Source organism: Perissodus microlepis, chromosome 13 (genome assembly GCF_051167445.1).
Source record: "Perissodus microlepis isolate ML-2025 ecotype Zambia chromosome 13, ASM5116744v1, whole genome shotgun sequence".
Taxonomy (NCBI): Eukaryota; Metazoa; Chordata; class Actinopteri; order Cichliformes; family Cichlidae; genus Perissodus; species Perissodus microlepis.
In genome coordinates this window covers 31,550,713-31,565,461 of record NC_140473.1, presented here as the reverse complement: position 1 = coordinate 31,565,461, position 14,749 = coordinate 31,550,713, and the positions used below count along the sequence as shown (strand labels likewise).

The 14,749-nt window shown below is 38.8% G+C and overlaps 1 protein-coding gene and 1 long non-coding RNA gene across 4 annotated transcripts in view; one reads left to right on the top strand and one right to left on the bottom strand.

Annotated features, from left to right (window-relative positions):
- Positions 1-1,280: 1,280 nt before the first annotated feature.
- LOC146375406 (uncharacterized) lies at positions 1,281-10,849 on the bottom strand. The gene is made up of 3 exons (XR_014801986.1): positions 5,118-10,849; positions 3,023-3,178; positions 1,281-2,603 (listed from the first exon to the last, which is right to left on the bottom strand). It is a non-coding gene; the product is annotated as an uncharacterized LOC146375406 (long non-coding RNA).
- A 108-nt stretch (positions 10,850-10,957) lies between these two features.
- LOC146375405 (uncharacterized) overlaps positions 10,958-14,749 on the top strand; it is a 31,617-nt gene continuing 27,825 nt past the window's right edge. For 2 of the 3 annotated variants that reach the window (XM_084948874.1, XM_084948873.1), the window contains exon 1: positions 10,958-11,663. In XM_084948874.1, coding sequence (XP_084805000.1) covers positions 11,180-11,663 — 484 coding nt within the window. In that variant the 5' untranslated portion in view covers positions 10,958-11,179. Of the gene's footprint in view, positions 11,728-14,749 lie in introns of all 3 variants that reach the window. The other variant, XM_084948875.1, reaches the window with a different exon arrangement.

Below are 14,749 nucleotides of genomic sequence, written 5' to 3'. Positions count from 1 at the left end.
TTGTTGTTTGTCTTCATTCAGCCCTAATAAAGGCTCACTTTTGTTTTGCTAACCAGCTCTGTCTTCTGCAGTGTCTGCTCTGGGGTCCGTTTAAAAATACATCGGCGCCCTGACAGCAAGTACAGTGAAATGACATTAAAGAATCATATAGTAATATTAATGTTTCTATACATACAAAATTACAATGATTGTAAAATAAAACCCAGGGTCAACCCTGAAGTTACTTAGACAAGCTTAAAGTCTTTCTTCATAGTATTAGAGGCCTAAGAAACAGGATTTTTGACTCCTCCCGATAACCTCAGGGTCGATCCTGGTTTTCTGTGCTACAGAGGTGGTTTACTTCTTACAATCGTCATGCTAACTTATGCTGTGAAGCTATAGTCCTGCCACTGCAGGTCAAGTTCCACATTAGAGATCAGCAGGTATGAAATCTCTGCCTGATGGATGGAATTTTACTTTAGTGGCAAAAATGATCACCTCCATCCAAAAAACTTACAAAAGCCAAACAGACGCTCTGTGTCATCACAGAGACATTTAGATGTTCAAACTTAGCATTCTTGAAGGAAAAACAAAAATCTGCTATTTATTTTCTCTTAAATGAATGTATACTTTGATTCTTAAATGAAAATGCATTGGCCCTCGTATATAATATAATATGCAATGTTTCTTACAAATACTGTTAAATGAATAATTCCTCACTGTTGTTCATTCTTCTATTAATGTAAAAATGCTCATGAATATAAACATTTCTTCTAAGGTCGTTTTCAACAGTTGTTTCTGAGTTAGCAGCTGGAGCTTTTGATAACCAGCGAGGCACCAGAAGCCTTTTCAAACTTTGAAACCAATGGGTGCTGCCCCTCAGCAGGCTTCCAGAAAATGGCTGAATAGTAAAAGAGAGGCGGGTTTTAAGGGACAGGAGCTAAACTTGTTTTTGATAAACTGAACATCTGCAGGCTGTCAGTACAACATGAATAGGGACTGTTTTTGGACTCTAAATCATATGAAGCAGGTCTGTTGCTGGAATAATCAGACGTGCAGAAACATGACTTGATCCTGGAGTATAACAATAGGGACAAACGCATATCTGCAAAAGATCTTCATTTGAAAATGAATCGTATCATAAAAACATGTCACCTGAGAGTTTTCTGACATCAGCAACAGTTAGAAAGTAAAAATCAGGCTTCAGCTTCAGGAGTCAATTTTATTCGATATAAAGACACACTGAAAAAAATAATCAGTGGGATAAACATAAAAAAATTATTGTAATCGGTTGCACGAAATTAAGTTATGTTTGGTTAACCTTAGTTTTTTATGTTATACCTGCACACATTTTTCTGGTAACACGAACATGACTTTTTTATGTTGTTATGTTTTTCATTCCGGTCAAATATTTATAGAAACCACTTGTTTATCAGACATGAACTTTTTGTGTTAATTGTATTGGACTACTATGTGTTATATTGACAAGATTATTTTATGGTAAGCTTATTTTATTTTATAACAAATGTCTAATATATAATATATAATCTAATATATAATTGAGTGTTCAATAAATAAAACTAAATTAAGGCTGATCTTACTGTATGTACTGTACACTTTCTCTTCAATCAAAGAAATAAGCAAAACATTTTTGAACAATGACCTGTATTTTTGAAAATACTACACAGTTGTAACAATGGACTTTCAATTCAGGCTTCCAAAATATACATGAGTCATATTTGTACAATGCATCTCTTGAAAAACATTCCACAACATTCCTCAAAGTTATCTTCTGTAAGCTGAATTCAACATTGTGGGGCCTTATGACATCGCGCTTATGTAAAAAATAGTTTTTTAAATGTAAGAGCCATAAGGTAATATGGCAACAGGGGTGTAATTATTAAAATGACACAAAGAAGAGACTTAAAATAACATTATAACCCACAGACAGAAAACCAAGAGACCTAAACTGATTAGTATTGGCTTGCTTCTATCACTAAACATCACAATCACTAATACTAGACGATGCAATCTGTTTGTAGTGGTGCACCTTGGGAAAAAAATTGCAAACTGGTGAAATTGGTGCAAGGCACCATTTCCATTGAGAAAAATGGACATTCAAAGTTTGAATTTTTTTTTAAAAGAGCCATGGCTTGAAAAGTGAAAACTGCAGTAATAAAGGCCCCAAGTTGAAAAGTGCCAGAAAAATAAGTTTCACTATGTACTGCAACTTTACCAGTGCTGGCTTAAAAGAAAGGATGGTACATATTCGAAGAGGTAAACATGTTGTTCCCACATCATAACTGGAAAACTGTTCAATCGTACAGTCTGGTCCTGAAAACCTGGGCCTTCTTTGAAAGGCTGTTCCTTTTGAGCTCCATAACCAGTTTCTATAATACCTCGAAGGTATACTTTTCCAGTGGGTAGGTGAGGTTCAAAGTGTACATTAGTCCAAACAGCACTGCAGCTGCTAGGGTATAGTTATCCAAATCCTGCCAGACTCTCTGGCCTTCAAGGACTATCCTGATGTCCTCAGGGCTGCCATTGGCATCTCTTGACTTTATGATGTAAATTCCCATGGTTGTTTCCTTATTAGATCGTTGGATAATGGCTTCATCTGTGGCCTAGAAAATGCAGAATTCCAAAATTTAATTAAACAGAACACTGGTCAAAGAACATTATACCAAATCTTATTTTAATCTGTGTCACTATTCCAAAAAATGTTAACATTAACACATTAGGTGAACAAAAATGGATTCATTACAGCATGTGATTTGAGTCCTCAGAATGCTTAAAAAGGTAATGCATGAAGTGAAATCTCCATGCAAAGAAGCAGAATACTGTCAGAGCATAGAGAGGTGTTCAACTATGAACTCCACACATAGTTCTAATGCAGGTAAAAGAAGAAAAAAAAACGCACCCATGGTAAATTGTGAAAATCCCAGGTGATTTTCAACATACTCCTGGCATAGAGTGACAAGCAGCATTTTGTTAAAATTATTATTTTCCCTAAAGTGTATACACAAATTAATTTTTTTCTTACCTGGGCCGTGGGCTCCAGAATGTTCTGAAGTCTTCTTCCTATTTGTCCTCCTCGCCTTTTGAAGACCTTTATTAGTTTGTCAGATAGCACATCTATCTGCGAGAGTAATCTGGACTGCAGTGGCATGGTGGTAATGCGCTTAAACTCTGCATTTATCTAAAAAGAGAAGTTGTCACATAAAAATGCTGTCAAAATCTCAAATCTCACAAGGTTACATCCACACAAAGTTGTTATTTTTTGTCATATTACTATTTATTAGCTATGGGTCCCATGCTGCTGAGCAGTTCCATAGTTGCCCTTACTTCCATACCACCCAAAGCCTGTTTGCAACCACAGCAGTTGCCTCCTTCTGGCCATTTTGCAGTTCTGCCAAATGACCCAGAAACTACATCTATTATTGTCATATACACATCAAGGTCTTTCATTAATACTTAGTTAAATTAGTTAATTTGACCTTTCCAGAAAATTTACCTTACAGAATGTGAGATAACATATGCAAATCTTCACTAGTAAATAAAATAATGTTATTAAAACCTTAACTGTAACACCTCTACGTAACAGCGCTAGAGAATTGTTCTGAAGCAACACCAATCTGCCCTTCAGCAGGGATAAGCACCATATATCGATACAGAAAAAATAAATTTAACATATTTCTATCGTCATTATTTTTATCTCTTTAAGCCCTCCTCCCAGTCTCTCTATAAATCAGTTAAAATAATTTGTTGGGTTTTTGTGTGTCTTTAACATGTTATCAGTACATTACATTCACTGCCCCAGAACATGAAATAAAGCCCCACGTCATGCACTTCCTCTCCTAATGAGTACTGCATAGGTGTCATTCCCTAAATAAACCGACTTTAGTGAAGACCCCCCCCCCCAACACACACACACAGAGCCCACCCCATGGCAAACTAGCTTATTTAACTGTTTAAATAAAACATTTTAGGTACAACCAGTTAACTAAATGGACACAAGTTTGTTAGTCTGTATTCACTGGGAAAAAACAAGCGAATGTGACTGGGCACACACTGAAAAAAAGCTAATGCACATAATATTGTCCCGCAGCTTAAGCTAGCATTATCGTTAGTTAACTTAAGGAATGACTTATTTTTCCATTATGTTGCTCAACAGCAATTCATGAGAAAAACTTCCCCATCTAATGGATGTTCTCTTCGTTTCCTCTCAAACATGTAGTTTTCAGTTTACCTCGACAAAGTAAAGCTCAGCACCAAACGTAAACGAAGCAAAGACAAAAAATGGCGGACCGCCACAGTGAATTTTCCCTCGCAGAACACACCCTGGGGGGGTGGAGTTTCAACAGAAAACATAACTATTTTCTGTTATTTTGATATGACTGGTTTTAAAAGACTGAACATCCTTCTAAAACAAGTGAAAGGCGTGAGACTTAATTATGTTTAGACCAAAAATATGAATGATTCATGTTGGATATATTTACTGTATTTTTACTAATTTAACAACCTCATCATTGCATTAGTCGCTTTATGCTATAGCATTAAGCTTACATTAGCTTGAAGCTCAAGGTCGTCATTTTATTTAATTTCTTTTTCTGGGCTTACAAACAGGACACACAACATTTAGATAACCGTTACACTGAATCTTGGGTCTGTGTTGAGTCTTCCAGCTGCTGACTACAGAAGCTAGATTGACCTTTCAGCATGTTTATAGCGGCTGTGGCTATGTGCTGGTAATGTTACCGTGTGTGAGCAGTCACATTGGCAGCAGACATGTTTCAACAAACTAGTCATATCCCGGCCCTACATTAGCTTGTTTAATGGTTAAGACACTGCAGGTACCACCACTTACAACAGACACCGATGCAAGTTTGTAATAGTCTGTTAATTTAGACTGAAAGAATATACAAACAATATTAACTCACATTATATATGTTAATTACTAATTTGCTTATCGCATAATTTCGGTTACCATTAGCTAACTGGAGCCTAACATTAGCCTTTCATGGTTTTCGATAAACAGCCCACATACCTGTAAAATAACAACACCCCAGCAAAAGTCCACATATATAAAGGGTCTACACTCTTTCTCACTGGTGTGTTAGCTTTAAAATCTTATTTACCTTCAAGTGTAAAACTCCAGATGGTAGTAGATTTTCCAAAGCGAGAAACAAAAATGGCGGACAGTGCAGCCGATTTTTCCTTTCCAGGGGGCGGAGCTTGAGGATAAAACACGACTAACTTGTTTCTTTTCAACATGATTTGTTCTAAAAGAATGAATATTCTTAAAGAATATGTGAAAATTAAAAGACAAAAACATGTTTAGATGTGAAATTTAAATTAGTCATGCTGGATATATGAAGTAATTCTATGCAAATTCAACAACCACCCTATTGCATTTTTTTCAGTGCAGGAAGAGATGGAAGGAAACTGACATCTTGGTCAGATGTCCGGGGAAGTTTTGAAGTGTTGCTCTTTGTTAATTCCAGCGGTTAATTTAATTAATTTTTGTCGGGGGCGTGTACTCGTGGGTGCAAAATGGTCCAAAAATACTCCAGAGTGTTTATTGAGATCAGAGATCAGGTGACCCGGAGGTCCATTTTCTCATAGACTCTCATAGACAATCAGACATGTTTTTATAGCAGAGGAGTCGCCCCCTGCTGGTCAGATTTAAGACACATCAGCTCTGGGTTCAGATTTCAGTCCAGATTAAAATCTTAAAGATCCAAGAGCAGAAAAAACTGTAAAACGAGTGTTTAGAGCAGACTGAAGGAATTTCCAGTTGCCTTGCTTTGCTTTTTACGAATATCCACAGTTATTATAAGAGATCTATATGACTGGAAATAAGTATAAAAAAACACTACAGGTCCACTTTAACTGTCATCTGCAGTTAGAAACACGTGGATATCTGAATGACATTTCCTGGCTGACCTGAAAGCAGCATTTTTGCCTCTGACAGGATTGTGAAATCCTCTGATTAGTCATCTCTGATATGTAGCCTCCATTTTAAATAAGGCACCATGTGCTCTGTGCTGCACTGGAAATTTACCAACGCATTTCCTCTTTATTTGACTCTATACTTCTGCTTTGCTGGATTTCAGAAGGAAACACTGTTTTACACTCTGTAAGACATTTATTCACTCTGTACTTTGCATGCTAGTATTTTTAGCACCCTCAGTCTAGTTTGCATCATTGCTATGTCATCTCACCACTTTCCAATATATAATAAAACCCACAATATCATTTACCATAAAAGCATATAAAACCTGGTGCACAGTTGTACATTAACATACATCAGCATGATCAGACTTTAAATATCTTTTCTTAACTTTATATTATATAATGTTTACTTTTAGTGCACTTAAAAGTTAAGCTGTAAAAGTGAATGGGCTGTTAATGTAAACGACCTAAGATTAGTTAGCTGATAGCTTACCACTCCACTCTCTCATCCACTGAGGATCAGCCATGGCCCAAAATACTATGATTTTGGCATATTTAGCTACAGCGGCTATAGAAGCTTCGTTATTCCTCTATCCTCATTTCTCATTTCTCATTTATTTATTTATTTCACACTTGGTACAACAGATCAAACAAACCAACCACACTTTCTATCAATAAAGCACTACAACCATGTGTGAAAAGGAGCAGGAAGAAGAAAATATTCTTATTAAACCCTGCCCCCTATCTACAATCCAACTTATATTACAAGTGGGCACCAAAAATCAGGAAACAAACTAATATTAACATTTCTCTCCGGTCCTAACCCAAACCAAACAACAAATTTACAATCAGAATATACCACTCCACATAGTAACAAGGAGAAAAATAAATTTAAAATAAATAAAACAAAAAATTATAATGGATCCTTTTTCAATGAACTCCAATTTCATTCGCATTCTTCATATTGAGTTATAGTTTTAAGCATGTAACACTTTTTAAAACAATGTAAACTTATACAATTCTTTAAATTATAATGAAGAGAGTTCCACAGTCGTATACCCCTAACCGTTGGACTCATTAATCTTTGTGTGGTCCTAGCTAACTGATGCTTAAAATAAAATTTCCTTCTGCTATCTTCTCCCCCTGAACACATTAAAAATACTCTTTGTAACTTAAAGGGCAAAATATTATTTTTAGCCTTAAACATAATTAATAGTGTCCGTAATTTCACTAAATCTCCTAATTTTAATAATTTTGATTTTATAAATAATTTATTTGTATGTTCTCTATATTTAACATTATGAATCATTCGTATCACTTTCTTCTGTAATAAGTTTAGAGGTTTTATAGTATTCTCATATGTATTCCCCCAAACTTCAACACAGTAACTAAAATATGAGAAAAACAATGAAAAATATAAAATGCGCATTGTTTTGTAATCTAATAAATCTCTTACATTTCCCAAAATATAAATGCTTTTAACCATCTTCTTTCTAATATACTCAATATGAGATTTCCACGTCAAATTTTCATCTACTATTACACCCAAAAAACGAAATTCAGTAACTCTTTCAATCAATTCTCCATCAATGGACATAATGACTTCATCCTCCTTTAGACGATTGCCAAATATCATGAATTTCGTTTTTGTCAGATTCAAAGATAATTTATTTACATCAAAGCATTTTTTTAATCTTAACATCTCAGAAGTCATAATTTCAACCAAATCTTTCAAATTCTCTCCAGAGCAATAAAAATTTGTGTCATCTGCAAATAAAATAGAATTTAACCTTTTTGATACATCACAGATATCATTAATATATAAATTAAAAAGTTTAGGTCCCAAAATAGAACCTTGAGGAACGCCACATACAATCTTCAATCTTTCAGAGGTGTTACCGAGATAATGTACATATTGCAACCTATTTTCTAAATAACTCCTTAACCAATTCAATGCCACTCCTCTCACACCATAGTTATATAATTTAGAAATCAAAAGAGAATGTTGTAACGTATCAAAAGCTTTTTTAAATCAACAAATACCCCCACTGTATATTTATTATTATGGGTTGCAGATGAAATATCGTCAATGAAAGTCAACAATGCTAATGCCGTTGATCTATTTTTACGAAATCCAAATTGATTTTCATTTATTAGTTGATATTTTTCAATAAAACTATCAAGTCTTTGCGCAAAGAGTTTTTCAAGCACTTTTGAAAACTGTGACAAAAGAGACACTGGCCTATAATTGTTAAAACTATGCTTATCTCCTGATTTACATAAGGGTATCACTTTTGCCACTTTCATTCGATCAGGAAATACTCCTGATTGTAGCGAAAGATTAAAAATATAGCAAAGAGGAATACTTATACAATCTAAAGTCTTTTTAATTATAACCATGTCTATACCATCACAGTCAGTAGATTTTTTATTTTTAAAATTTTCTACAATTGCTACTATTTCTTTTATGGTAATATCGGCCAAGAATATGGAATTAACCATTCTATTATCTCCTTTCCAGGCTTCCTCATATTCTGGATCGTCATTTTTCCTAATTAAATTTGCTAAAGTAGGTCCAACATTTACAAAAAAGAAATTGAATTCGTTTACTACTTCAGTCTTGTCTTCGACAACTTGATTATTCTTAATAAAATAATTAGGCCGATCTAAGGGTGTGTTCTTGTTACCCAATACCTCCTTAAAAATATTCCAAATGCCCTTAATATTATTCTTGTTTTCCTGAAAAAGTTTATTATAGTAGTCTTTCTTGGCTTTCCTCAATATTAATACCAACTTATTTTTATAAACTTTATATTTCATTTCCGCATTCTTAGTTCTCTGTGTTATATAATCCCTTTATAAATTATTTTTCTTTTTACACGCATTTGCAAGACCCTTAGTTATCCAAGGTTTCATATTCTTATTCTTTTTCTTATACTTAAATGATACCAATGGACAATGTTTATCATACAAGGCCAAATATGTATTTAAAAATGCTCCGTATGCAACGTTGACCTCATTAACATAAACCTCCTTCCAGTCCACTTCCATGAGATCTTGTCTAAACTTGTTAATTGCCTCGTTATTTCTTAACCTTCTATGACTCACGAAACCAACTTCTTCCTTTCTTTTCATATTTAAATCAAAAGTAAAAAAGACTGGTAGATGATCGCTTATATCATTTATGATGAGGCCACTCATAATATTACTCTCCAAACTATTAATAAAAATATGATCAATTAGTGTTTCTGATTTATCCGTTATTCTACTCGGCTTTATAATTAAAGGGTAAAATCCTTTACCAAATAATAATTCAAAAAAATCTGACGAAGCCTTATCATTTGCCTCTTTACAAAGATCAATATTGTAATCACCACACAAACATACAGTCTTATTTCCCTTAGCCTTACTCAATAAGTCTTCTACTGCTTCTGTAAATAGCTCAATCTGTGACCCCGGTTTCCTATATATGCACGTTACAATTATATTACTTCTTCTTTCTATATCCAATTCCACTGTCACAGACTCCATTAAATCGTCTATAGCCACAGACATACATTCAACTTTTTTACATTTCAAATCACAATTAACAAAAAGTGCCACCCCTCCTGCCTTCTTCTTAGTTCTGTTTACAAAGTATAAATCGTACCCTTCAATACAGAAATGACAACCCCTATTCTCATCTAACCATGTTTCAGACAGAGCAATTATTTGAAACCTGCCTCTCAAACTATACAGAAAATCTTCAATCGAAGCAAAACTTCTATAAAGACTTCTGCAATTAATATGAATTAATGAAAATGTGTTGGCTATATCAACCTTATCCCTAAATTGCTCCTCTGTAAAATAATCACATGTGACATTAATTGTATTAAGCACATTCCTTTCTGGGTCAATACCTACTTCAAAATCATATGATTTATGATCTGAGTCGTCAAGCATTATGCATTATCCTTAACTTGTACTTATCACTATGGTCACTAATGTAGCATTTAAGTGATTTCTCTTGTTTATGCTGTATTTTAGTAGGTTGGTCTATGAGCACAGGCATTATTAGACCAACGTTTGTAATCATGAGGTCACTTTATGCACAGTAATGTCTGTGAGTCAAACGCTGAGGTTGCAGACTGCTCTGGACACTCAGTTTATCACACTTTTTTCTACTCTTGAATCTGGATGTGTCATTGTGGGCACCCAATTAGAAAAAAGCTTTCTTAAAATGGGAGGGGCTAAATCTGCTGTTTCAGACAGAGGATGAACTGGGGGCACAGTATCAGATAAAGGATGATTTTGATCTGTAAATCATGCAAAGCTACTCTAGTAGAGAAATGGAGCTGGAAATAAGACCACTTTAGATATGATTTCCAAACCTAACCTCCATTTAGGAGGCCAGTGTTTATCCGGTGGTCAGCCTCTACAGCAGGGGTGTCAAACTCAAATACACAGTGGGCCAAAATTCAAAACTGGAACAATGTTGCGGGCTAACATTAATATTTATTGAAAAAAAATCTTCCTCCAGATATAAGAATCAATCTTTTCTTATTGACTCAATTTTCTGAAAAACTGAATATGGAACAAGCAAGGCTTAATACTAAACGATATATATAGATAGATATTAGCTGTATAATACCAGTAGGCCAGCTGTAATAGTAATTTGGTATGGCTTCGCGGGCCAAATGTAATGACACTGCGGGCCAAATGTGGCCCGGGGGCCAGAGTTTGACACCTATGCTCTACAGGATCAGTGATTTCAAACAGGATCACGTGACTTGAATAGTTCAGTAAGGCGACTAGTTTGAGCTCCTCGCCCTCAGAGTTCACACCATCATAGTTATAAACATGTGAAAGTCATGTCAGGACAGGAGCAATCAACTTTCTGCTTTTTAGCACTTTTGTGGCGGCGTCCCATCACGCCCCGCCCACCTTCGGTGCTCTCTGATTGGTCACAGCTTGTGTCACTCTGGGGTTAAGCCGTAGGTAATTGGTCGTTGGTGTTTCCCCTTCTCCCCCTCTCAGCGGCCATCTGGGGACTCGGGTCCGACTCTGTGGTGACTGTCCTGCGGTGAGCTGCTCCAACTTTGTCCGGGGTCAGAGGCAGAATACAGGCGGGGACTTCACGGTGCGGTTTCACGGCTCTTCCTGTGGACGTGTGCAACAGGAGGTGACTGACTGAGCGGACATTTACCGGAGCTGAAACTTTTTTCCAACCTCAGGAGACCGTTTGGAGGAGGGGAAATCAAGAAAAATGGCAGACAGCGAGGAGCATCAAGTTTCTTCCACCACTCCTATGTTCAACGACGAGGTGCACCATTACCAGGCCGAACCGGACCACGAGTCCAGGTCGGACCACTACTTCGTGGATGACGACATTGTGGACCTCGTTGGCGGGGCTAAGGACGCTTTGGAGCGGCACCGAGCTGAAGATAGTGTTCCTGACGACTTCACGCAAACTTCCCTCCCTGATCTAAAGGAGACGGAGACGGTAACGTTACCGGAGCCAGCCCTCAAACCGGCAGTCCCAGACTCCACCAGCCCAGCTTCTGCCCACGAGGAGCCTGAAGTGGCCGTTCCCAAAGCCGAGCCGGCGAGTACAAAGATCGCACCGGAGCCAGAACCTGCCCCCGAGAGCGACGCCCTCCCAGTGGCCGAACCCCGAGAAGCAGCGCCATCCCCCGCAGAGGCAGCAGAGCGATCTGCGGTGACAGCGCAACCAGCGGCTCCCGCGTCGTGTGAGTATCACTGATGGATAAACGGCAGGACAGGGTTATTCGAGAGTGGAGGGACACCTTTAAGGTCTATTTTTAAAGCCTTTTACCTAAAACTCGGTGAAATGCACCTGAATATTTTTTTTTTCATTTTTACCGGTTTTCTGTGCACCTGAATGGGGTTAGCATCGCATCCCGAAAACGACCTGCAGATAAAAATAGGCGGGGTAGAGTGCTGCCTTTTCTCCCTTGGACACGTTTAACGCCTGGTCTCAGTTATGTTGTGCTAAATTGTGCTAAATTTGTGTGGATTTCTCCGGGGTGTTGTTCGCTAAGTGCTTAGCCTCTTAGCCGCCTAGCGATGCTACCCCAGAGGGGAGCGAAAGGTGCTTCATCACTGAGCCTGGCTGCTGTTTGCTCTAAATGGATGGGAGGTAGACTCCTGGAGTCACGGAGCGTGTTTTCTTTTGAAAACGAGACAGTTGCGGTGTTTTTTGCGCACACTTGCGTTTTTTTATGCTAGCAGGCTAGCCCGTTTTTTTTTTGCTGTGTTGTGGTGATGCGGCCCACCTGTTCGGACAAATAAGCGGCAGGAAGCAGGCTGTGAGCCGATGAGGTGGCAGGATTGCACCATTTATCCTCCAGTTATCCACCAGAGGCAGCCTGCTTCCTGTAACTAACGGCACTGGGGTGTTTTTGGAAACATTTCCCGGAATAAACGCGGTTTGTTCCACCGTTATCGGAGCCGTTATTGTTGTTAAACCGGGCATCTGCTCTCCGCTCGCTGCGTGTCCGCGCATGCTAACGGTAGTTGCATCCTGGTTCCATTATCGGACGCACCCTTTATTCCTTGTCCCCCCCCCCCCCCAAACAAATTAAAGCTGAAGCGTCAAAGAAATGCTGTCAGATATGTTTGACATGAATTTTCCTTCAGACACGAGTTAAGAAAATGAGGCAGACAAATTAAATTGTGTTTTTTCTATTGTGTTGCGTGAGGTGGACTCCAGCGCTCTCCCATTGTAATGCTTTATTTTATAAACCTGTAATATCGGAGTCAGAATCTCAGCTAATACGAACCCGTATGAGATTGGTTCTTTGGATCTGTTTGCTCTGATTAAAGCGGCGGCAGGACAGACATGGTCGCGTCCGATAATGGAAGCATGCGCGGTTAGCAGGGAGATTAGTCACAACAAAGGAATCCGCTGTGCGTCCACTCCCTGTCGGCTTCCACACCGCTACCAGAATAACCCCAATCAGCCTTTCATGATTTATTTTCCTACCCCGGCTTTGATCACCCACACCCTCACCCACCCCCACAATCTCCACCCAAAAACCAACACCCCAGATCCCAGTAAAAAAAGAATCAGCTCCAGAGGCCTCCAGATCGGCTCTGCCGCTGGCTGCTGGGGCTCGGTCCTGCTCCCGTGGCGTTTTGTGTCATGTCTGAACTGCGTAGACTTTCAGGAAGTGCTCCATTTCAGCTGCTGCCGCTGTTGTTTTTGTTTATCTGGTGGAGTAAATGTGGCTTTCAGCAGGTAAACAGGCCTGAGCTGGAGCAGCAGCAGGCAGGGTGGGGCTGCTTGGCGAGGCCACAGACGGAGGTGGAAAAACCGCCTGTTACAGCAAGCAGCCAGCAGTCAGAACAAAAGAGACGGAGCGAGAAAGAAATTCATCCATGTCTGAATCGATTCCATCACTGCCAGGTCCATCACACACACATTAACCTCCCGAGAGACCTGAGGCGAAAATATGTCACCGTTAAACATGATTTCCTCGGCACACAGAAACCAGGCCACGCTCAGAAGGTGACCTGAGAGTAGGAGGGAGAGGAAATGTGAATTCTTCTTTAATTTTGGGCAATTTGAGATTAAATTAAGCTTTTAAATGTGTCCTTTGTTGCATTTTAGCCTGTTCTTGCCTTTCTCTTTGTTTCTGGTCCACAGTGCCCGCTTGTTTGATGCTCCTGTGTTTATTGCACGATTATAAAGTAATGAACAGCCTCGCCTCTTTTAATTACTGTGCTCAGAGCAGGCATTACATGATGAGGTGTTATTAATGTGCCCATGAAGGCCTCCAGATTTCTCTGCCTCCAGCAGCCACGACTGTTTTAAAAACCACTTTTTAATATTTGAAACTCTTCAGTAAAAACAATTGTGTCTGATCACAGGAAGCTGCCTCCACTTTATTCTGGCAGATGTATTATGACTTCAGCGCGTGCTGGAATAATCCACCTTTGTTGGAGGTTTCTGTGTGTTTATTACTGAACACACACACAAAAGGCAGCTGGATAAAATCCCTCTTTAGATCCAGTGAGATCAGAATTAGCTGAAGTGCTTCTTCAAAGCAGATTTTAAGGAACTTGAGGGTTTCTAACAGATCTGCCACACAGGACAGTGTGCAGGAGTGGAACAGTCCCGTCCCGCCTCCCTTGTATCCCTCAGGTGGTCGTCACCTCTTTAGAGCTGGGCCCGATCCAATCAGTGCTCTGGACAAAGACCCAGGGGTCCAAATCTAATTGGTCAAATACAACAGTGTCGCTCTTCCTGCCCGAGCCGCTCGCCTAAACTCTGCTCTTCCAACTTATCTGAGAATATTCGGTAAATAACAAACTTTAAAAAAAAGAAAAGAAACGCCCAAACTAAGAAAGGAGGGACTAAAGGCCGTGCAGCAGTCAGGTCATAGTTTAAATGTCTGAGGACAGAAGCAAGGTGTGTTTTCATGTAGTGAAGAAAACACGCCGTCTCTTTGGGAAGTTCAGCTGCTTCCTTCTGATGTTTGCTGCCTGTCTGCGTCGATGAGGCGAGTCGGCTCATTTTTAGTGTTTTTGTACCTCAGAGCCAACAAACGATCCTTTATTTTCTACAATACCAACGTTCTGCTGCTAGAGCTTTTAAAACAGCACATTCTGATCACATGTAGAGATGTACGTGCAGCGCGAGCTGACCACGGGAGCTGACCACGGGAGCATGCGTCATGACGAGTTACCTTTTTAAAAATATGTTTGTTTTTGCTTTGAGATAAAAACAGGGGCAGAAATGTTGGAGCTCGATGTTTGTCATGTTGTTTGTTGGAAGAGATGAAAGTGCTGCTGCCTCCCTCCTCCTCGCTCT